Consider the following 25677-nt stretch of genomic DNA (forward strand, 5'->3'; position numbering starts at 1 on the left):
AGAGGAGAAAAACAAGAATGACTCAACTCAGAATGAAGAGACTTAGGCAGCCATCCTCTTGGAGGTGATAGGAATAAAGGGAGTGGGTGGGGTGGTGGGGGTGGGGGGGGTGGAATGGAATGTGTGATCCAAGTGAAAAGCCACTGGAGACAAGGGCTGGGTCTAAGGTATCAGGGTCAGGTGGATGCCAAGAAGTTCAGTTTTAACTTGAAGTAGTGTGAAGGTGGAACTCCAACAGGAGCCTTCTCTATGGAACCCATGGGTTAAAAAGGGAAAATCTCGAATTCTCAGCTAGCCTAGCAGTTAAGGAGCTGACATTGTCACTGTGGCTCTGGTTACCACTGTGGCAGAGGTTCTATCCCTAGCCTGGAAACTTCTTCATGAGGTGGGTGTGGACAAAAAAAAAAAAAAAAAAAGAGTGGGGGCGTGGCAGGGAGATCTACATGGCAAAAAAGGGACAAATCTCAGAGAAATAACCATAAAGGGCTGGGGATATGGTGGAAATTTTCACTGAACAGAGGAGTGACATCTATTGCTGTTTAAAGGTATCTGTTTAATACATGAAATTCATGCTTACTTATGTAATAAACTACTTCCTCTATTCCTCTGCTGGATACATAAAATTATTCCCTGAAACACTCACACTGAATTGATTCTTATGTATTCATCAAAACTGGTCAGAGTAGATGAGACAGAACAGCAGAATAAAAAAATGAAGAAGGCAGTAAACCCAAGATTCAAATCTTCAAAGGAAAACGCTGTTTCATTTTGATCCCTGAGTGAGGCTGACCCAAGAAGGTGAAAACACACAGTTGGCTGAAAAAATCCCCAGCTCTCCTAGAGGACGTCACACTTTGGCTACGCTGATGAAACTATGATAATGTTCTTAATGAAAAATAACAGCCTTCTGCCCCTCCCACCCCCACTCCCACCTCCATCCCACACCAAAAAGGCCTACCTTGGCAACATGAAGATGGCTGTTTGCACCACGAACTGGAGGCAAATGATCTTCCATTACAGGAAATGTGTCAGTTTCATGAAAGTGCATTTTATCATCTTCTTTTTTAATTTCTGAGACCCAACTCTGAGAAGAAGAGAGAAACAAAGAAGGGAAATACACAGTTTGAAATAATTAACCAGGCATTAGAAAGGACTATATATCACCATAATTTACTACAGACCGAGTTTTTTTTTTAATTTATTTTCATTGAAGTATAGTTAATTTACATTGTTGTGTTGGTTTTAAGGGTACAGACAAGTGATGTATGTATCTCTCTTCTTTTTCAGATTCTTTTCCATTATAGGTTATTACAAGATAGTATAGTTCCCAGGTCTTCGTTGTTTACCTATTTTGCATATAGTAGTGTGTATACGTTAATCCCAAACTCCTATTTAGGACTATGCATCATCATAGTTTACTATGGGTCAAGTTCTAGGTGACAATTTGATCATGCCATTCTCTCTACCTGAAATGCCCTTTCTATTATTTTTTTCAATTGTGGGAAAATATACAATAACATAAAAGGTTATCTTATTTATTTTTAAGTCTACAGTTCAGTATCGTTCAGTATAGTCATACTGTTAAGGCCCTTCCTGCTTTATTTATCTTGCAAGATCTTATTCATCATTCCTTCCAGCAAGCTTTCTCTGAGCTTCCTGATTGGGGTAAAAGGCTCCTCCTCCATGTATCAGCGTGAAGATTTTAAATCCTCTATTTATTGTTTGTCTCTTTTACTTCACTGTAAATTCCTTGAGAGCAGAGCCTATGTTTTAATCTCATTTGTGTGATTCAAGAAACCTAGCACATCAGATGCAACTTAACTACAGATTAGATTGACCCGGCCCCCAACCCTAGCAGTCTGACAGAAGAAACATGCTCATTTCTGTAGGTAAGTATTGACCACTTCAGATTCCACTGGTTTTTTAAATATATACAATGTCACCATAAAATAGAAAAATAAAAAAGACAAAGAAGTAGAAAAATGTTATCTATAGTCAATAGAAGCAGACCAGAAAGTGGATGGACTCCGGAAAACAGAAACTTAAAAACAGCTACAGCAAACATGTAAAAGGGTGGACACCATGCATGAACAACTGGGGAATTAGAAGAAAAACAGAAACTTTAAAAGATTTAATGGAAATGTTGAAAACGAAAAACTCAGTTTCTAAAATGAATCCATTTGAATAACAGTAGAATGGACATAAGAAAAGAGTAGACCAAAAAAAAAAAAAAAAGTAATGTTATCGCAGATTTAAACATTAACAAACTTGATCTAATCAATATTATGGAATTCTATGTTATTTTCAAGAGCACATGGAACACAGGCCAAAAAAATGTCTCAATAAATTTCACAGGGTTGAAATTACACAGAGTATGGTAGCTGACCACAACAGACATAAGCTGGAATTCAATAGTAATAAGTATTTAACCATCCCCAAGTAACTGAAAATTAAACAATACACTTATAAAGAATTCATGGATTAAAAATGGAAATTGAAAAACAATTTGACCTGAATGATAATAAAAATACATCATAATTTACAGGATGCAGATAAAATATTAGAAGAAAATTTATGACTTTAAACCAGAAGAAAGGCTTAAGATCAATTATTTAAGCTTAACCTTAAAAAACTAATAAAGAGAGAGAAAATACATTAAAACCAAAGTAGGTAGAAGGAAATAAAAATAATAAAAATAAGAGTAGAAATGCATAAAACAGAAAACGGAAAAATAAAGAAAACATTCAAAACTTGTTTTTTTGGAAATAAATTAATACAGCTGACAAACATCTAGCAAGACTAGTCAAAAGAAAGGGAAGAAAAAAATGCAAATTAACAGTATCAGGGATAAAAAAAGGCACATCCTCTAATAATCCTACAGGTAGTCAAAGGATGATTAAGAGGATGTTTTAGACAAATTTATACCAATAACTTTGCAATTTACATAAGGTAAACAAATTCCCTGAAAAACATAACTTAGCAAAATTGGCTCAAGAAAGTTGAAATACTTAAACAAAACCAAACAAACCAAAACAAAAAAAAAAAATCTAGCACAGTGTCCGGCTTATACCAGGTTCACAATAATGCTTATTAAACTGACTTGTCACAAAGGCCAGAAAAAAATTAAGATTTCCTATTGTCTGTAAAATTTTATTATTTATTATCCAGCAAATATATAGTGAAGGTTAATATTTGTCAGTCACTGTTAAAATAGGCGCTGGTATAAACTATATGAACAGTCCCACCCATGTAGGAGGCAGGAAGGATAATAAGGGGGTAAATAGGAGAAAGAGGAAGAGAAAGAGAAAAACAGTAAGAAAAGAAAGGTAAAAGGAGAAAGGAGGGATTATAGAGGGGAAAAGGGAGTAAGACAGAATGAGGAACGATGGACAAGTGGCAAGAAAAGTATGAAGGGAAATGTGAAGGAGATTAACTCAAGGAATGACCAAGAAAGAACACATGCTATTCGCCTACAGAAAATAAAGCTAAGGAACTCTGAGGATGAACTGCTATTTTTAACTTGCATATTCATTACCAGATTTTCAAACTCAAGTCAGTAAAATGATGAAATGAGAATGGTGAACGTTTTTTAAACTGTAGCATTCCAGGGAGTTCCCTGGTGGCTTAGCATGTTAAGGACCTGGCATTGTCACTGCTCTAGTTGATGCTGTGGCATAGGTTCAATCCCTGCCCCAGGGAACTTTTGCATGCTACATGTGTGGCCAAAAAACAAAAGAAAACCACAAAAACCTTAACTCTCTGAGTTAGAGAATACACATACCTCAAAACTGTATTCAGGTGTATTATTCACCTCAGAAAAATGTGCTGAATAAAACAAAAAAGTTGTTTTTCCAGAGTCTGTGTAAGAAATATATTTCTTAAGCAAAATGAAACAACAAAGGAAGTATTAGAAAATAGGGGCAAATACAAATCTGGTGGAGAGTTTTCCTAATTATAAAACAAATGTAAGGATCATAAAGGATAAAATCGAGGTGTGTCTTTTTTATGGCTGAGTAGTATTCCATTGTGTATGTATACCACATCTTCCTAATCCATTCTTCTGTTGATGGACATTGTGACTGGGTCACTTTGCTGTACAGTAGAAAATTGAGAGAACACTGTAAACCAGCTATAGTGGAAAAAATAAAAATCATTTAAAATAAAATTTGAAAAAAGACATGTGGGAGTTCCCGTCGTGGCACAGTGGTTAACGAATCCGACTAGGAACCATGAGGTTGCGGGTTCGGTCCCTGCCCTTGCTCAGTGGGTTAACGATCTGGCGTTGCCGTGAGCTGTGGTGTAGGCTGCAGACGCGGCTCGGATCCCGCGTTGCTGTGGCTCTGGTGTAGGCCAGTGGCTACAGCTCCGATTCAACCCCTAGCCTGGGAATCTCCATATGCCGCGGGAGCGGCCCAAGAAATAGCAACAACAACAACAACAACAAAAGACAAAAAGACAAAAGACAAAAAAAAAAAAAAAAAAAAAAAAAGGAAAAGAAAGAAAAGAAAAAAGAGATGTGGGGCATTCCCATTGTGGCTCAGCAGAAACTAATCTCTGACTAGTATCCATGAGGACACAGGTTTAATCCCTGGCCTCACTCAGTGGGTTAAAGATCCAGTGTGGCTGTGTATAGATCGCAGAAGCGGCTTGGATCAGGCATTGCTGTGGCTGTGGTATAGGCCAGCAGCTGTAGCTCTGATTCGACCCCTAGCCTGGAACTTCCATGTGCCTCCTGTTTGGACCTAAAAAGAAAAAAAAAAAGAAAAAAAAAGACTTAAGGCAAATAACAAGTTGAGGGAAAAGTTAGAATATGTAGGGCAGAACTCTTACAAATAAATAAAAAACACATCAATAGAAAAAAATCAATAAAGGTACTTCTGGTTTTGACAGAGTAACAGGGACTGGATTTATCCCCCCAGCCTAAACTTTAGAAAACCTGATAAAATATAGAAACAATGGTTTGCAGATACTGAACAATAGGTAGCACAGGACAATAATTCTCAAAAGATGGGAAACAAATGAGGTAAGGGCTACATTTGCTCCCAGCTGACTGCTCAGTGTTTCCAGGCTGCAGTATAAGGAAGGGAAACAGTCTTGGGTTCACTGAATTTACAAACATAAATTCAGGTCAGACTTTGGGGAGACCAAGATCACAAAGATTTCAGGGAGCAAGATTTCTGAGAGCAGAGAGCTGAACAGAGGGAAAACTCTGAAGATAACCCGAACAGGCTTGTGTCTATTAAAGAAATTGAATTCATAGTTAAAAACTTCCCAATAAAGAAAATTTAAGGCCCAGATGGCACAATGGTGAATTCTAGAAAACATTTAGGGAAAAAATAATACCAATTATACACAAGCTTTTCTAGGAGAATGAAGAAAGCATACTTTCCAACTCATTCTATGAAGCCACCATTACTTGCTACCAAAACCAGAGAATGATATTACAGGAAAATTACAGATCAATATTTCTCATGATCCAGATGCAAACAAATCCTTTACAAAATTTTAGCAAATCAAATCCAGCAACATATAAAATAGATACATTATGATCACCAGGGTTTATCCTGGAATGCAAGATTGTTATAACATTTAAAAGCAATATACTCTTTGCTATATCTGAGCCAATAAAAGTTTGACATCAAACATGCATTTATGTATTTTTGGAGGGGGGCGGTTTAGGACCACACTCATGGCATATGGAAGTTCCCAGGCTAGGGGTTGAATCCAAGCTATAGCTGCCAGCCCACACCATAGCCACAACAACTCAGGATCTGAGCCGTGTCTGCAACCTATACCACAGCTCACTGCAACGCCGGATCCTTAACTCACTGAGCAAGGCCAGGGACTGAACCTGCATCCTCATGGATCCTAGTCGGGTTTGTTAACCACTGAGTCATGAAGGGAACTCCCAAGTATTAACATATATTTTTGAAGAAAAAAAGAGTCAGAGATTGCACACAAATTTATAGATCATTATCACTGGGATGAAATCTCAGATTTCTACAATGTAGAAAATAATTTTTCCACCAAATTCTATAGCAGGCTTTTTTCCTTCTTTGGACAAGTAAATGCTTCTTTTTTGTGCCTTTGTAGATGGAAAAAAAAAAAAACGTGTACATAATTCGTTTCCTTAACAGATTATAAAGAAGAAAACTATATGTTTAACTAAATGCAGGAAAAGCATTTCAAAAAACTCAATATCCATTCATGATAAAAATTCTTTTCAAATGAGGAAGAGAAGAGAACTTCCTCAATTGGATAAAGGGCATCTACGGATTGGTGGAAGGCTGTCTGATTTCCCCCAAGACTGCAAATAAGACAAAGGTATCTGCTCTCACTTTAACGCAGTACCAGAAGTCCAAGCCAGTGCAATAAGGCGAATCAAAGAAATAAAAGGCATCCAGTCCAGAAAAGAAGTAAATCTCTCAATATTCACAAATGACGTGAGTTTACATAAAGAAAACACAAGGAATCTACAAAAAAGGTACTGATTTTTAGTTTGAATTAAACAAGATCACAGGATATAAGGTAATGATAAAAAGGTTAATTAGATAACTATATACTTGCAATGTAAAATAAATATTGAAATTAAAATTACACTGATATGAGGTACCTAGATTAACCAAAATCACAGAAACAGGAAGTAGAATGGTGGTTGCCAGGGGCAGGAAGTGGGAGTAGGGTGGAAGAGTTACTTTTAAAGAGTATAGAGGTTCAATTTGGCAAGACGAAAAAGTTCTTGAGATTGGTTGTACAACAATGTGAATACACTTAAAATTACACTGAACTAACACTTAAAAATTACACTGAATTAACACTTAAAATGGTTAAGATGGTAAATTTTACATGATGTGTACTTTACCACAATAAAAAAAATTTCATAACTGGAGTGACTTAGAATAAGCAAAAAAATTGAAATTAAGAAATATTACATTTGCAACATCATAAAATATATCAGGTACTTTGGAAAATTTTAACTAAAAATATTCAAGGAATAAATACTGAAATCTGTAAGCTAGTTCTGCAAAAAGAAGAGCCAAATGGACAAATGTCCATTTCATGGATGTGCAGGGATCAGAAATCTCAAAATTATTAAGATGTCAATTCTTCCAAAGCTGATCCACAAATCCAACACAATCCCAATCCAAATACAAGCAAGTTATTTTGTAGACAATGGCAAGCAAAGGACCTGAAATAGCCAAAAAACAAAAAACAAAAACAAACAAACAAACAAAAACTTCACAAAAGAACAAAGTTGAAGGACTTGTAGTATACGATTTCAAGACTTACTGTTATCATGTCAGTGAGGTATTGGAGTAAAGAGAGATTAATTAACAGAATAGAGAAAGTCCAAAAATAGAACTACAGAGGAGCACTCAAAGAAATGAAAAAGGAGAAATCTTAAATAATACTGCAGAAATACAAAAAACATAAGAGAATACAGTGAACAATTACATGCAAACAATTTTGACAACATAGAAGAAATGGATAACTTTCTAGAGACACATAGCCCGCCAAAACTGAATCAAGAAGAAATAGATCAATTGAACAGACTGATCATTAGGAATAAAATTGAATGTGTAATAAAAATACTCCCTACCAACAACAGTCCAGGACCAGATATCTTCACAGGTGAATTCTATCAAACATACAAAGAACTTAAACCCATCTTTCTTAGACGTTTCCAAAAGGTTAAAGAAGGAATAAACCCAAAGACATTCTATGAAGTCACTATCAGTATAATACCAAAACCAAAGATACTACCAAAAAAGAAAATTACAGGCCAATATCTTTGATGAATATAGACACAAAAATTCTCAACAAAATGTTAGCCAACCAAATCTAACAACATATAAAAAAGATCATACACCACGACCAAGTGGGATTCATCCCAAGTTCACAAGGATGGTTTAACATATGCAAATCAGACAACATCATACATCACATTAACAAAAGAAAGGTCAAAAACCAAAACCAAAAATCTGCTCATCTCAACAGATACCAAAAAAGCATTTGACAAAACCCAACATCCATTCATGACAAAAACTTACCAGAGTGGGTAGAGAAGGAGCATAACATAATAAAAGCCATTTATGACAAACCCACAGGCAATATAACACTCAATGGAGAAAAGCTGAAAACCTTCCTGATAAAAACTGGAGCAAAACAAGGATGCCCACTCTCACCACTTTTATTCAACATAGTATAGGAAGTCCTAGCCACAGTAATCAGACAAACAAAAGAAATAAAAGGGGAGTTCCTGTTGTGGCTCAGCAGTTAATGAACCCAACTAGCATCCATGAGGACTCAGGTTTGATCCCTGCCCCTGCTTAGTGGGTTAAAGATCCAGCATTGCCATGAGCTGTGGTGTAGGTTGCAGACGCAGCTCGGATCCTGTGTGACTGTGGCTGTGGTGTAGCTGGTGGCTATAGCTCTGATTGGACCCCCTAGCCTGGGAACCTCCACATGCTGCAAGTGTGGCCCTAGAAAGACAAAAAGACAAAAACAAAAGGAAAAAAAGAAAAAAAAAAGAAATAAAAGGTATCCAAATTGGAAGAAAAGAGGTAAAAGTGTCACTCTAAGCAGATAACATGATACTATATATAGAAAAGCCTGACTCCACACAAAAACTATTCAAACTGATCAATCAGTTCAGCAAAGCAGCATGATACAAGATTAACAATCAGAAATCAGTTGCATTTCTGTATACTAACAATGAAATATTAGAAAAGGAATATAAAAATACAGTATCTTTTAAAATCACACCCCAAAATATTAAATTCCTAAGAATAATCCTGATCAAGGAAGTGAAAGACTTCTATGCTGAGAACTATAATCAGGAGTTTCTGTCATGGCTAAGCAGAAGCAAATCCAACTAGCATCCATGAGGACACAGGTTCAATCCCTGGCCTCGCTCAGTGGGTTAAGGATCTGGCGTTGCTATGAGCTATGGTGTAGGTCACAGACGGGGCTCAGATCTGGCATTGCTGTGGCTGTGGCACAGGCTGGCAGCTACAACTCTGATTCTACCCCTAGCCTGGGAAACTCCATATGCTGCAGGTGCAGCCTTTAAAAAGACAAGGTTAACCAACAAAGGCACATATATAGTAAACAGGAAATCATGCACACACAAATACACTGCCAAAACCAGAAATCGTGAGAAGAGGAGGGAGGGTACAAATGCAAGACACTGGAAATGCACTCACAATTAAGAGACCAACAACTTTAAACAATCTTGTGTATATATAGACTCCTACATCAAAACCTCATGGTCACTGCAAACCAAAAATCTACGATACACACAAAAATAAGAAAAAGCAATCTAAATACAACATTAAAGATAGTCATTAAACCACAAGTAAAGAGAAGAAATGATGAAAAAAAACCAACAACAACAGAAACAAATCCAAAACAGTTAATAAAATGGCAATAAGAACATACATATCAATAATTTCCTTAAATGTAAATGGACCAAATGCTCATTTGGCATTTGGTCAAAGACATAGACTGGCTGAATGGACACAAAAATAAGACCCATATATGTGCTGTTTTCAACAGACCCACTTCAGTTCCAGGGACAAATACAAATTGAAAGTGAGAGAATGAAAGAAAATATTCCATGCAAATGGAAAACAAAAGAAAAATAGAAAACCTAGAAGACATTTCAGACAAAATAGACCTTAAAATAAAGAATATTATAAGAGACAAAGAAATATATTACATAATGATCAAAGGGTCAATCTAAGAAGAAGGTATAACAATTGTAAATATACATGCACCCAATATAGGATCAACTCAATATATAAGGCAACTTCTAACAAACTCGAAAGGAGAAACTGATAACAACACAATAAGCGGGGGATTTTAACATCCCCCTTACAGCAATGGACAGATTATCCAGACAGAAAATCAACAAGGAAACACAGGCCTTAAGCGAAGTATTAGACCAGATGGACTTAATAGGTATTTACAGATCATTCAATCCAAAAGCAGCAGAATACACATTCTTCTCAAGTGCACATGGAACATTCTCTAGGATAGATCACATTATGGTCCACAAATCATGCCTTGGTAACTTTAAGAAAATTGAAATCATATTAAGAATCTTTTCTGACCACAATGCTATATGACTGGAAATAAACAAGAAAAAAATTGCAAAAAACACGAACATGTGGAGACTAAACAACCTGCTACCAAACAACCAATGGATCACTGAAGAAATCAAAGAGGAAGTTAAAAAATACCTAGAAGCAAAGACAATGAAGACACAACAATCTAAAACCTATGGGATTTAGCAAAAGCAGTTCTAAGAAGGACGTTTATAGCAATTACAAGCCTACCTCAGGAAACAAGAAAAATCTCAATAAATAACCTAACTTTACACCTAAAGCAACTAGACAGAGAAGAACAGACAAAACCCAAAGATAGCAGAAGCAAAGAAATCATAAGGATCAGAGCAGAAATAAATTAAATAGAAATCAAGAAAGCCATAGAAAAGATCAATGAAACAAAAAGCTGGTTCTTTGAAAAGATCAAAATTGATAAACCCTCAGCCAGACTCATTAAGAAAAAAAGAGAGGACTCAAATCAATAAAATTAGAAATGAAAAAGGAAAACTTACAGTGGACATCACAGAAATACAAAGGATCGTAAGAGACTACTACAAGCAACTATATGTCGATAAAATGGAAAACCTAGAAGACATAGACAAATTCTTAGAAAAGTACAATTTTCCAAGCCTAAACCAAGATGAAATAGGAAGGATGAATGGACCAATCACAAGAACTGAATTTGAAACTGTGATTTAAAAACTTCCAACAAACAAAAGTTCAGGACAAGATGGCTTCACAGATGAATTCTATCAAATATTTAGAGAGGAGCTAACACCTATCCTTCTGAAACTATTCCAAAAAATTGCAGAGGAAGGAATACTCCCAAACTCAGTCTAAGAGACATCATCACCCTGATACCCAAACCAGAGAAAGATACCACAAAAAAAGAAAACTACAGGCCAATATCACTGATGAGCATAGATGCAAAAATCCAACAAAATACTAGCAAACCAAATTCAGCAATACATTGAAATGGTTGTACTTTATGATAAGTGGGGTTTGTCCCAGGGATGAAAGGGTTCTTCAATATCCACAAATTGGTGTGATATACCACATTAACAAACTGAAGAATAAAAACCCTATGATCCTCTCAATAGATGCAGAAAAAGTTTTGACAAAATTCAACACCTATTTCTGATAACCGCCCCCCGCCCCAGAAAGTGGGCATGGAAGGAACCTACCTCAACATAATAAAGGACGTATATGACAAACCCACAGCGAACATCATTCTCTTTTTTTTTTTTTGTCTTTTGTCTTTTTGTTGTTGTTGTTATTGTTGCTATTTCTTGGGCCGCTCCTGCGGCATATGGACGTTCCCAGGCTAGGGGTTGAATCGGAGCTGTAGCCACCAGCCTACGCCAGAGCCACAGCAACTCGGGATCCAAGCCGCATCTGCAACCTACACCACAGCTCACAGCAACGCCGGATCGTTAACCCACTGAGCAAGGGCAGGGACCGAACCCGCAACCTCATGGTTCCTAGTCGGATTCGTTAACCACTGCGCCACGACGGGAACTCCGAACATCATTCTCAATGGTGAAAAGCTGAAAGAATTCACACAAAGATCAGGAACAAGACAAGGATGTCCCCTCTTGCCACTACTATTCAACATAGTTTTGGAAGTCCTAGCCATGGCAATCAGAGAAGAAAAAGAAATAAAAGGAATCCAAATTGAAAAGGAAGAAATAAAATGATCACTATTTGCAGATGACATGATACTAAGAAAATCCTAAAAATGCTACCAGAAAACTGTTAGAGCTCATCCACGAATTTGGTAAAGTTGCAGGATACAAAATCAATACACAGAAATCTACTGCATTTCTATATAGTAACAATGAAAGATCAGAAAGAGAAATTAGGGAAACAATCCCATTTACCATTGCATTACAAAGAATAAAATACTTAGGAATAAACCTACCTAAAAAGACAAAAGACCTGTACTCTGAAAACTATGAGATGCTGATGAAAGAAATCAAAGATGATACAAACAGATGCAAAGACATACCATGCTCTTGGATTGGAAGAATCAATATTATCAAAATGACTATACTACCCAAGACAATCTACAGATTCAATGCAATCCCTATCAAATTACCAAGGACATTTTTCATAGAACTCAAACAAAATATTTCAAAGTTTGTCTGGAAGCACCAAAGACCCAGAATAACCAAAGCCATTCCAAGAAAGAAAATGGAGCTGGAGGAATCAGGCTCCCTGACCTCAGACTATACTACAAAGCAACAATCATCAAAACCGTATGGTACTGGCACAAAAACAGAAGTATAGATCAGTGAAACAGGATAGAAAGCCCAGAATTAAACTCACACACCTATAGTCAACTAATCTATGACAAAGAAGGCAAGAATATATAATGACAAAAGACAGTCCCTTCAATAAGTGGTGCTCGGAAAAGCAGACAGCTACATGTAAAAGAATGAAATTAGAACACACACACAAATAAACTCAAAATGGATTAAAGGCCTAAATATAAGACCAGATACCATAAAGCTCTTAGAGGAAAACATAGGCCAAACACTCTGACGTAAACTACAGCAGTATCGTCTCAGATCCACCTCCTAAAGTAATGATAATAAAAACAAAAATAAACAAATGGGACCTAATTAAACTCAAAAGTTTCTGTAAAGCAAAGTAAACCCTAAACAAAATGAAAAGACAACCCACAGAATGGGAGAAAGTATCTGCAAACCAAGTGACCGACAAGGGATTAATCTCCAAAATATATAAACACCTCCTGCAGTTTAATACCAAAAAAACAAACAACCCCATCAAAAAAATGAGCAGAAGATTTAAACAATTCTCCAGAGAAGACATACAGATGGTCAAAAAACACACAAAAAGATGTTCAACACTACTAATTATTAAAGACATGCAAATCAAAACAACTCTGAGGTACCACCTTACACCAGCCAGAATGGCCATCACCAAAAAGTCCACAAACAATAAATGCTGGACAGGGTGTGGAGAAAAGGGAACCCTCTTACACTGTTGGTGGGAATGTAAATTGGTGCAACCGCAGTGGAAAACAGTATGCAGATTCCTCAACAAACCATGACTCAAAAAGATACATGTACACCAATGTTCATTGCAGCACTGTATACAATAGCCAAGACATGGAAGCAACCTAAATGTCCATCAACAGAGGAGTGGATAAACAAGATGTGGTACATATACATAATGAAATATTACTCAGCCATAAAAAGGAATGAAATAATGGCACTTGCAGCAACATGGATGGCCCAAGAAACTATCACGCTAAGGTGAAGATAGACAGTGAGAAACAAACATCATATACCATCACTTATATATGGAATATAAAAAAAAGGATACAATAAACTTTTTTGCAGTACAGAAACTGACTCACAGACTTTGAAAAACTTATGGTTTTCAAAGGAGACAGTTCTCGGGGAGGGGTGGAATGGGCTGGGGGTTTCGGGTGGAAATGCTGTAAAATTGGGTTGTGATGATCATGGTACAGTTGTACAGCTATAAATATAATTAAATTCATTGAGTTTAAAGCCAAACAATAAGATAATAAAGAGAAAGCTACTAAATAATAATAATGCCATTTGCAGCAATACGGATGGAACTAGAGGGTCTCATGCTAAGTGAAGTCAGTCAGAAAGAGAAAAACAAATACCCTAAGATATCACTTATATCTGGAATCTAATATATGGCACAAATGAACCTACCTACAGAAAAGAAACAAACTCATGGACATGGAAAACAGACCTGTGATTTCCAAGGGGGAATGACTGGGAGTTTGGAGTTAGTAGATGCAAACTATTGCATTTGGAGTGAGTAAGCAACGAGATTCTGCTGTATAGCACAGGGGACTATATCTAATCATTTGTGATGGAACATGATGGAGGATAATGTGAGAAAAGGCATGTATATATATGTATAACTAGGTCACTTTGCTATACAGCATAAATTGACAGTACATTGTAAATTAACTATAAGAAAAAATTTATAAAAAGAAAAAAAATTTTTTTTTGGTCTTTTTGCCTTTTCTAGGGCTCCTCCTGCACCATATGGAGGTTCCCAAGCTAGGGGTCCAATCAAAGCTAGAGCCGCCGGGCCTATGCCAGAGCCACAGCAACGCAGGATCCAAGACTCGCCTGTGACCTACACCACAGCTCACAGCAACGCCGGATCCTTAACCCATTGAGCAAGGTCAGGGATCGAACCTGCAACCTCATGGTTCCTAATCGGACTTGTTAACCACTGAGCCACGTCGGGAACTCCAGAAAATTTGAAAACATAGAACTACAAATACATAGTCAATTAATACTTGACAATGATACCAAAAAGTTCAATGAGGAAAGGATAATCTTTCATTAAATGATGCTTGGACACTTGGCTATTCATATTAGCATGTATGGGTGTATGGGTGTGTGTGCGTGTGCACGCACATGTATGCATATATATTTGTGTGTGTGTCCAAATAATAGATCTTAGACCTAAATTTAAGAGTCAAAATTGTAAACTTTCTAGACAATCCATAGGCAAAAAGCTATGGAACTTGCATTAAACAAGACCTTCCTTCCTTCCTTCTAGCCATGCCCACTGCATGCAGAAGTTCCTGGGCCAGGGGTGGAACCATCACCACAGCACCAACCTGAATCTTTTCAGTGACAAGGCTGTAGCCTTAACCCACTGCACCACAAGGGAACTCCCTAGACAAAGATTTCCTAAATAGCACACAAAAACACAAACTGTAAATTGGTTCATCAAAATTTAAAAATTTTACTCTTCCAAAGACACTTAAAAAAATGAAAAGGCACACCACAGAATATCAGAAAATGTTTGCAAAGGCGTAATGAAAACACGTATTTTACAACTCAAAAGAACACAAACAATCCATTTTTTTATTTTTTTTTTATTTTATTATTTTTTTTTTGGAAAGTTCGTTCCCTGGCCAGATTTCACACCAAGGCCACAGCAACAATCTGAGCCGCTGCAGTACAACACCAGATCCTTGATTCACTGTGCCACTATAGAATTCCAATCCAAAATTTTTAAAGAGCAAAAAAGTTAAAGATATTTCACAAAAGAAGAAATATGTATTACAAATAAGCACATAAAAAGACACTCAATACCATTAGTCACTAAAGAAAAGCAAATGAAAATTACTATGAGATGCCACAACACACCTAATAGAATAGCTAAAATCAACAAAACTGATGATACTAAGGGACCAAGATGTAGAGCAACTGGAATTTTTATCCATAACTGAAGGGAGAGCCACTTTGGGAAACATTTTGGCATTTGTTCATCAACTGGCAGATAGTTAAACAAACTGAGATATATGTAAATTTTACTGCTTCTCAGCAATAAAAAGGAATGTACTATGGACACATGCAACAACATAGATGAATCTCAAAACCATGATGCTAACTGAAAGAAGCCAGACACAAAAGAAGATATACTGTATAATTACACTTATAACAATAACTCTAGAAAAGGCAAATCTGTAATGACTGAAAGTAGTTCCCTGGTTGCCAGGACCCAGGTTGTGGGGTCAGCATTAACTGAAAAGTGTACAATGAAACTTTTAGGGGTAACAGAAATATTTGATAGCATATACTTTTGTCAAAATTCAGTAAAATGAGGAGTTTGCATCGTGGCACAGTGGTTAATGAATCCGATTAGGAACCATGAGGTTGCAGGTTCGATCCCTGGTCTTGCTCAGTGGGTTAAGGATATGGCATTTTTGTGATCTGTGAGTGATCTGCAGTGGAGGTCACAGACGTGGCTCGGATCCCACACTGCTGTGGCTGTAGTGTAGACCGGTGGCTACAGCTCTGATTAGACCCCTAGCCTGGGAAACTCTGCATGCCACGGAAGCGGCCCTAGAAAAGGCAAAAAGACAAAACAAAAACAAAAACAAACCTCAGTGAAATGACTATAAAATAGCTAATTTTCAAAATGTGAAGTACACTTGATTTACAATATTTTGTTAGTTTCAAGAGTACAACACAGTGACTCTATTTTTATGCACTGTGTTGCATTTAAAGTTATTACAAAATAATATGCTGTAAAATACATCCTTATTGCTTATTTACTTTATACATAGCAGTTTGTATATTTTAATCCCTTACTCCTATCTTGCCCCTCCCCTCTCCACTCTGCCCTCTGGTAACCAGTAGTTTTGTTTTCTGTTTTTTGTCTTTTTGCCATTTCTTAGGCTGCTCCCAAGGCATATGGAGGTTCCCAGGTTAGGGGTCGAATCAGAGCCATAGCCGCCGGCCTACACCAGAGACATAGCAACTCAGGATCCGAGCCTCGTCTGCGACCTACACCACAGCTCAGGGCAACGCCGGATCCTTAACCCACTGAGCAAGTACAGAGATGGAACCCGCAACCTCATGGTTCCTAGTCGGATTCGTTAACCACTGAGCCACGACGGGAACTCCTTGTAACCAGTAGTTTGTTCTCTATTATCTCAATCTGTTTCAGTTTTGTTATATACTTTCATATGTTTTGGGGACAGGTGTGAGGAGGGGGAGGGAAGGATGGGGGGTTTGGGATTGGCATAAGCACACTGTGGTATATGGAATTATTGCCCAACAGGGAGTTGCTGTATAGCACAGAGAACTCTACCCAATATTCCGTGATAATCTATACGGGAAAAGAATCTGAAAAAGAGTCGATGCATGTACATGTATAACTGAATCACTTGGGTGTACAGCAGTATTTATCACAACACTGTAAATCAACTATACTTCAATAAAACTTTAAAAAATAAAAAAGTGGCCAAAAAGCACATGAAAAAATGATGAACATCACTGATTATAAGAGAAATGCAAATCAAAACTACTATGAGATACCACCTCACACCAGTCACAATGGCCATCATTAATAAGTCCATGAGTAACAAATGCTGGAGGGGGTGTAGAGAAAAGGAAACCCTCCTGCACTGTTGGTGGCAATGTAAATTGGTACAACCACTGTGGAAAACAGTATGGAGGTACCTCAGAAAACTAAATATAGAACTACCACTCTTGGGCATATATCCGGACAAAACTTGCCTTGAAAAAGATACATGCATTCATATGTTCACTGAAGCACTATTCACCATTGCCAAGACATGGAAACAACCCAAATGTCCATCGACAGATGAATGGATTAAGAAGATGTGGTGCATATACACAATGGAATACTACTCAGCCATAAAAAAGAACACAATAATGCCATTTGCAGCAACATGGATGGAACTAGAGACTCTCATACTAAGTGAAGTAAGTCAGAAAGAGAAAGACAAATACCATGTGATATCACTTATATCTGGAATCTAATATATGGCACAAATGAACCTTTTCACAGAAAAGAAACTCATGGACTTGGAGAACAGACTTGGGGTTGCCAAGGGGGAGAGGGAGGGAGTGAGATGGACTGGGAATCTGGGGTTAATAGATGCAAACTATTGCCTTTGGAATGGATAAGCAATAAGATCCTGCTATGTAGCATTGGGAACTATGTCTAGTCACTTATGATGGAGCATGATAATGTGAGAAAAAAGAATGTATGTATGTGTGTGTGACTGGGTCACTTTGCTGTATGGTGGAAAACTGACAGAACACTGTAAACCAATTATAAGGGAAAAATTAAAATAATTTAGAAAAAAAAAAAGGTGGGGTGGTAGGGGACTTGGGTTTGGTCCCTGGCCCAGGAACTTCCATGTGCCACAACTGGGGCCATAAAAAGGAACAAAGGAAAGAAGGAAGAAAACATGTTAATCAAAGATGAAATCTCATCTTCATGAGAAAAAACAGTTTATTAAATTAAAAAAATGTGTAACTATGTGTGGTAATAAATGTTAACGACTTATTGCAGTGATTAACTTGCAAGACATACAAATATCAAATAATTATGCTGTAAACCTGAAAATAATATAATGTTACAGGTCAATTATACCTCAATTAAAAAAAAAAAAAAACCCACCCCACACCGCCAAACAAATCCATGAACACGCACATTCACAATATTCTTCTGCGTATAAGCTGCAGCTAACACCACCTAATTACCACTAAAACCCTTTCCTGACAAATAAGAAGCCTAGGATTTCAGATAAGTGAAATAGATATATATCTATGACAATGTCACAGAAAGTGATGTTACTCTATACCTTTATATCACCGTCAATTTTTTCCCATTCTTCTGCCGTAAAACTGGACGCTGTTGCTGCAGGCTTATCTTTCCTCAAAGCTCTACTTGCAGGAGCCAAGCCTGAAAGACGCTTTTCACAAAATTCTGTGAGTTCAGGATAATATCCCTCCTCACCAGACCTTAAAAAAAAAAAAAAAAAAAAAAAAAAAATCAGAATTTTAGAGTTACCACTTTATTTAGAGAGCATGTGGACCAGTGGTTTGCAAACCAGGTTCCATGGAGCTCAGGGGTTCCACAGAGATCTGGCCCTCTGCCCCAGCATGAGGATGAAGCCTGGGCTGCTGCCTTCCCCCCACCTTCAACTAGAGCAACCTCCACTTTCATTTACTAATGTATGGAGTATTGCAATGAAGGGGGGAAAAAAGGAGCTCCAAAGACACCAATTTCTATCAAACACTTTAAGAGCTGAATGAATAACAATTTCTCTCCTCTTTAACATATATATATATATATATATATAGTAATCTTTTTTTCTCTTTTAGGGCCGAACCTGCAAGCACATGGAATTTCCCAGGCTAGGGGTCAAATTGGAACTGCAGCTGCTGGCCTACGCCATAGCCATAGCAATGCCAGATCCAGATCCAAGCCCCATCTGCTACCTACACTGGATCCTTAACCCACTAAGTGAGGCCAAGGACTGACCCTGAATCCTCATGGATACTAGTCAGGTTTTTAACCCACTGAGCCACAATGGGAACTTCACATATAAAGTAATTTTAAACTTATTAATGGAAACTCATTATTAGAAACAGGCAAAGAGTGAGACTTGGGACTTCCATTCTAACAAGGAATTACTGCTTCTAGCTCAAGTTTTCCCCCAAAGAGATAGGAAGAAAATGGCAGAAGAACAGTTTAGAATAATACACCTCTAAATTCAACCATTCAAGGAACAGAATTTCTTTCTTTCTTTTTTTTTAGGGCCGCACCTGTGGCATATGGAGGTTCCCAGACTAGGGGTCGAATCAGAGCTATGGCTGCCAGCCTACGCCACAGTCACAGCCACACAGGATCCAAGTTGAGTCGGACCTACACCATAGCTCACAGCAACGTCAGATCCTTAATGCACTGAGTGAGGCCAGGGATTGAACCTGCAACCTCGTGGTTCCTAGTCGGATTTGTTTCCGCTGTGCCACGATGTGAACTCCCGAATTCCTTTCTTAAAGAGTTCAACAGAGACCTCTGCTCTCTTCATCTTTTTTTTTTTTTAAGGAAAATCAATATTTCCCCCTTTTCTTGTAAGTCTGTTTACTTTTAAATTTTCCAGAAAATTAAAAAAAAAAATCCCACTTTCAAATTAGATTTTAAAAAATAAAAGTTCCTTGGTGGCTTAGCAGTTAAGGATCTGGTGTTGTCACTACTCTCACTCAGGGTCAGTCCCTGGCCTGGGAACTTCTGCATGTTGTGGTCGCAGCCAAGATAATAAAAACAGTAACTCCTAGTCAATGCAATACAGTTAAGCTATTCATAAAATGTCTCTCAAACACTTTCATCCTAGAAACTTCTCATTTTCTTTATTAGCCCTTGATCAAATATAAATGAAAATATTCTTATGTGTTGAGAAAAACAACATGATGAGGCTATTATATCAGCCTTGGCTGTAGACAGGCAGAGATGCTTAGGCGGGACAGGAAGCCAAAGGTGATGAGAAAGAAAAAGGAGACAGTCCCCACTGTGGTGCAATGGGATCAGTGGCATCTCTGCAGTGCTGTGATGCAGGTTGGATCCCCAACCCAGTACAGTGGGCAAAGTATCTGGTGTTGCCACCAGCACTGTGGCTTAGGTCGCAACTGTGGCTGAGATCTGATCCCTGGCCCAGGAACTCCATCCATATGCCTTGGGAAGCCAAAAAGGAAAAAAAGAAAAAAGAAAAAAAGAGAGGACACAGCTATAAAGAAGCACCTCAGAGGAAAAAAAAGAGAACCAGTGTTAGCCAAAGGAATACTAATGATGCCCTATCCATCAGCCAGTGTGCTTGTTAAACACAGGTTCCTGGGCCCCATCACTCTTGATTTCCTGAAGCAGACTCTACTTTTAAGCCACCATATTGGCAAATATTAAAGTGTGACAATCACGGCCCAGAGGCCTTAACTCCCTGCCTCCTGATCCGACCTTCCCCCCCACCGCCCGGCTTTCTTGCCACCCTCCAGGCAGCCGCTCCCAATGAGTTAGCACCCTTGCTGGCAGAAGGCATGAAGTGACAGAATGCCAAAGAACTTTATCAGCCTAAGCAGTGCCTCCTAATGGCTGTTTTACCTTTTACTAGAAAGCGGGAGGAAGTAGTACAAATGCCCCCCTGGGTACTAATTAGCCCAAGTCTCATGCTGAAAACAGACCTAGGGAGAGCCTTCCAAACTAACCACAAAATTAAAGCCACTATTTTTGAAGCCTAACATGGACAAAAACAACAATCTCAATATTTGAAAATCTGCTCCAAAATTTCTAATGTGGATTTGAATATTGGCAAAACGAAGCATGAAATGATTTTTAGGGAGTTCCCATTGTGATTCAGTGGAAATGAATTTGACTAGCATCCATGAGGATGCAAGTTCGATCTCTGGCCTTGCTCAGTGGGTTAAGGATCTGGCATTGCCATGAGCTGTGGTGTAGGTTGCAGATGCAGCTTGGATCTGGCATTGCTGTGGCTGTGGTATAGGCCAGCAGCTGCAGCTCTGACTCAACCCCTAGCCTGGGAACCTCCATATGCCAAGGGTGCAGCCCTAAAAAGACCAAAAAAAAAAAAAAAAAAGGTGTGGTTACATAAAAATAAATAAATGAATATAAATTTTAAAAAAATGATTTTTAAATGCTTACCTGAGCACACAAAGAATTTTTTCCAAATGTTTAACATCTCTACATTTTTCAATATACTTGAAATCCAAATGCTCAACAGGAATTTTAAATGTTTTTGTTGTTCCAAAGCCCCATAATGATGGATAATCTTTGGCAGTCATGGCTGAAATACAGTATAGGAAAATAGCTATAAATCTAATAGTTACAAATGTAATATTTTATATACATATATATATATACATAGTAATACTCAATTTGGAGAGTAGTAACCATCTGGGTACTTCTGTAATGTTTTTCATTTCTATAGTAAAGGAGGTGGAATATTTCTTCCAAGGAGGAAGCTACTCATTTTATTTTATTTTTTTATTTTTTTTTTTACTGATGTAAAATTTTTTTTTTATAATTTTTTTATTTTCTCACTGTACAGCAAAGGGGTCAGGTTATCCTTACATGTATACATTACAATTACATTTTTTCCCCCACCCGAAGCTACTCATTTTAAACTCTCTCTCCGAGATAAGAAGAGTTACCATTGATGTAGCCAAATTACTACATATTGTTCCTGGATTATCTTAGTTAACCTACACTTAAGCAAAGTTGCAATACAATGACAAAGCAGGTTTGGGTGCTATAGAGGAATCCTCTACCCATTTGGGCTCAGCAGCTGAGGCTTATAAATCAAATTGACAAAAGACATTAGCAAAAGAAAAGGTTTGTTTTATGTGCTTATGGGGGCCTCACAGAAAAGTGAAAACTTTAACTGTTAGGCCTGGGAGGCTCTATACCGTCTTACCAAAGGGTGATAAATTGTGTGGAGGTGATTAGACAAAGGAAAGCAGGTGTGAGCTTCTAGATGAAGGTAAATATATGCTAGAAACTAATGGAAGACACGGGTTATTTCAGTCAGATTTGTTTATGAGACTCACCTTGGTCCTCTGTCCATCTACTGTAATAAGGACTCTTCTCCTCACTCTGTTATGAGAGAGGAGAGGAGGGAACACCTTCATAATGGGAAATTTAGGCCCTGCTTTTAGGCAGAAGCAGGGGTAGAATTCTTCCTTTGTCTGTTGCTTCTTAATTGCCTTCAACTCAAAATAATCCTTATGCCAAAGTGGCTATGTGGGGAATAGCATATTCTGGCCCCCTTTTGTGCTCACGCTGCTTTTTAAAATATCTTTTAATGTGGATTTTGACTTCTACATTAGCTGTTTGTTAACATCTCAACCATCCTTTCGCCATACAGCACAACCTAAGTACCATCTTTCTGTAACTCTACTGAACATCACCTGGTCCCATCCCTTGTCTCCTTACATTCCCAGTTCCCACTCCCATCAATGCACAGCTCCCCAGTGTGTGTTCTAAAGGCACTCTGTACATACCTCTCTCACAGCACATAGCACATATTCAAATTCTGTTCCTTTGTTTTTCCTTCTAGATTGTGAGAGGTTCTTCTTTAATCATCTCAGAGCTTCAGGACTAAAAGAATAGGTAGTATCTCATACCCCTTAACAAGCCCTTGCTGAATGCAATTGAATTGGAAATAAGGTAGCACCGCACAGTTTCCCTCTATTGATAAGCTGATAAAGATGGTGACAGTAAGAGCAACAAATACATAGTTCTTAATGTACTTTACATATACTATTATTTCATTTAATCCTTCAACTACTATATCGAGTAAGTTTTAAGTAGAGAGCAGTAATAACAGTTAACATTTATGGAGCTAAATTTTATACGCCATGGATTATCTCAATCTTCAAAACCACTTTCATGAAAGATATTAATAACGACTCCCTTTTTACAGATGAGGAAGGTGATGTTTCAAGTATATAAACTGCTTAAGGTCATATAACTATTAAGTAGTGAACTAAAGATTTGAATATTAGTAGGCAACTACAGAGCTCACATACTTTAACTATCATACTTAACCATGCTTTCCAAACAAAGCACAGTGGCAACCCATGAAATCAATTTAGTGAGTTGCAATCAGCATTGTTTCAAGAGATAGGAGAGCAATAAAATAAGATTACCTGACACATACCATTAGTTTTATAAAAATTTTTATTTCATATAAACAAATTATGAATATTAGTGTATAGAAATACATTACGTTGGAAAGAAAATATATTATGTCGCTGTCAAAGTTTTTTTTTGAAAAAAAAAACTGCACTGAAACATTGGGTGATAAATTTTAAAACAAGTAGCAATGGATCTAATTCATTACAAGTATTTTCCTTGGCATGCCTGCCCTCTGGGAGCCTCGGTATATATCAGACTACAGAAAAAGAGAAAGCTCTGTCAGCTTCCCAATGTTCCTGCCAGCTTTGATGGTGTATAGGATGTAGATGGCAATTTATCAGTTTTTGGAGGAGATCCCGCTTAGAAGTGAGAATATGGATTTCACAACATATGAGCAGGCCCCAGTATGATGAATGTCTCCCATCACAAGCATAGGCTTGAGGGTGGAAGTTACAAAAAAAGCAAGTAAAGAACTTTAAAATTATTCATGCTGCCCAGAATAGTTATCTTTAGGAGAATTTTTCCACAGAGCTGGAGGATTTTTGATGGGAGGGATTTAAGCATCCAATTAGATTAAAATAGATTACCTCGAATTGAAGGAATTTTGAACCTCCTGAGATCTTATGATTTGAATAAATTATAATTAAAAACTTTGAAATCATAAAGACTTCTCTTACCTTATCAAGCAAATTTCATTCTGAAAACTATTTTAACGTTTCTGAGAATCCTTTCTGGTTTGGGGATTTTTGAGGTTTTTTTGGTCTTTTTTTTTGCCTTTACTAGGGCCGCTCCCGAGGCATATGAAGGTTCCCAGGCTAGGAGTCTAATCGGAGCTGTAGCCGCCGGCCTACGCCAGAGCCACAGCAACGCGGGATCCTGACCTACACCACAGCTCACAGCAACACCGGATCCTTAACCCACTGAGCAAGGACAGGGGTCGAACCCGCAACTTCATGGCTCCTAGTCGGATTCGTTAACTACTGAGCCACGATGGGAACTCATCTGAGAATCCTTTCTGAAAACTACCATTGGGCGGCCGGTGGGGGGATAGACTGCATATTCTCAAGACCACTATATATTCTCAAGATCCCAAAAAAGTTACAAAATCCTTTATTTGCTCTAATTAGAACTCTTCTACATCTGTGTGCAATTTGTCTCTGATTAGGAAAAACTTTGGTCCTAGTTACCGTTAATTGCTTTTCCACCATCCTGATTCACACCCATTGCCCATGTTTCCTAATCAGCTTACCAGTAATACCGCCAGTGCAAACTGCGATGGACTAAGTAACACGAAAAATTGTTTTCTTCCACTTAGGTACGTTCTTTTCCAGCACCCACAGGGCCAAGTGTCCGCCCCACGCAGCCGGAGACCAAAAGGAACTGGCAACCTCCAGCCTTGGCAACGGTTTCTATGTACTGCGCGTCCGGAGACCGCGGCGGGTCAGGGTCAAGCCGGGATCTGGGAGCTAGAGTCCTCTGGCATTTTAGGACCCTATGAAGTTGCTCCCCGCCCCCCTCGCTGTGTTCATCAGGATTTGCGGCCCCTGACGAAGCCCGGGAACCTCTCAGTGTTGCCATCCGGCCCCAATATCCCCGACCATCCGCAGCGAAAAGCAAAAGACCTCCCGTTCGTTTCCGCGACCAAGAAGGTAGTTCATCCCACGCGCTCCCTCCCGACTGGAGTCTGACCTTAGGTTTGCTCCTCCGGGTCGGTGTTTCACCCAGGCTCCCTGCGGGAGGGACTGAGATGGGGAGGTATAGTTTACTCCAGGCCAGCAGATACTCACCTGATCTCAGACCCCTAGCCCTGCGGAGGACGTAGCCGCTCACTTCACCCGCCGCGGGGCAGGTACTGAAGGAGGGCGTGTCTCGCCCGCCCCCTGCACTCAAGGTCTTGCAGCTGACCGGCGGGGGCGGGGATTAGAGTCTCTACCAGATGATTGGCTACTCCCCGATTTGCCATCCCGCCCATTGGCTTTGCTGTAGAGGTACATTAGCGAAAAAAAAAAAAAAATGAGTGAAGTGAGCTCCCTTTCTCTCCTTTGAGATTCTATACGTTTTGGGGTTTGTTTTTAGGGCCGCACCCGTAGTGTATCTATATGGAAGTTCCCAGGCTAGGGGTCAAATCGCCTAGCCCAGCCACAGCCACGCCAGATCCTAGCCTGCTCTAAGACTCACACCACACCTCACAGCAACAGCGGATCCTTAACCTTCAGGCATCGTCATGGATGAGCAACAGCGGATCCTTAACCTTCAGGCATCGTCATGGATGCTAGTGGGGGTCTAAGTGGCTGAGCCACAACAGGAACTCAGTTCGTTTTAGATCAAGTTAAAACGTTACTGTCCTCGATTGCTGTAATTAAACTCAGGATATCTACATTGCGACCTAGATTTACTTGCTCCCTTCCCTTTATAGGAAAGAATATATGAAAGACAAGATCCCCTCTTCATTTTCAGGTACTCAGCATTTTCTCAGTGCCGGTTTTGAGTCATACACTGTACTGCGCGCTGGGATACAAACGTTAATGAACCCAAGTTCGCTCAACTCCGCGGGACAGGCCAATAAATT

General features: G+C 38.5%; 1 protein-coding gene across 6 annotated transcripts in view; it reads right to left on the minus strand.

Moving 5' to 3' along the window:
• SPAG1 (sperm associated antigen 1) overlaps positions 1–24962 on the minus strand; it is a 98343-nt gene extending 73381 nt beyond the window's left edge. For 3 of the 6 annotated variants that reach the window (XR_014843549.1, XM_085021990.1, XM_021089046.2), the window contains exons 1-4: positions 24896–24962; positions 21114–21255; positions 18262–18421; positions 959–1084 (exon numbers count right to left, since the gene is read on the minus strand). Coding sequence is in view for 4 of the 6 variants with exons in the window: in XM_021089046.2 (XP_020944705.2) it covers positions 959–1084; positions 18262–18421; positions 21114–21253 (426 nt within the window). In the remaining 2 variants the exon portion in view is untranslated. Of the gene's footprint in view, positions 1–958; positions 1085–18261; positions 18422–21113; positions 21256–22471; positions 22569–24357; positions 24708–24895 lie in introns of those variants that run through there. The other 3 variants (XM_085021989.1, XM_021089045.2, XM_085021991.1) reach the window with 3 other exon arrangements.
• Between the last annotated feature and the right edge of the window lie 715 nt (positions 24963–25677).

The sequence above is a fragment of the Sus scrofa genome, chromosome 4 (assembly GCF_054392235.1).
Source record: "Sus scrofa isolate SSC_HxYL_T2T_F1_AM1 chromosome 4, Sscrofa_HxYL_maternal_Yorkshire_Landrace_v2.0, whole genome shotgun sequence".
NCBI lineage: Eukaryota > Metazoa > Chordata > Mammalia > Artiodactyla > Suidae > Sus > Sus scrofa.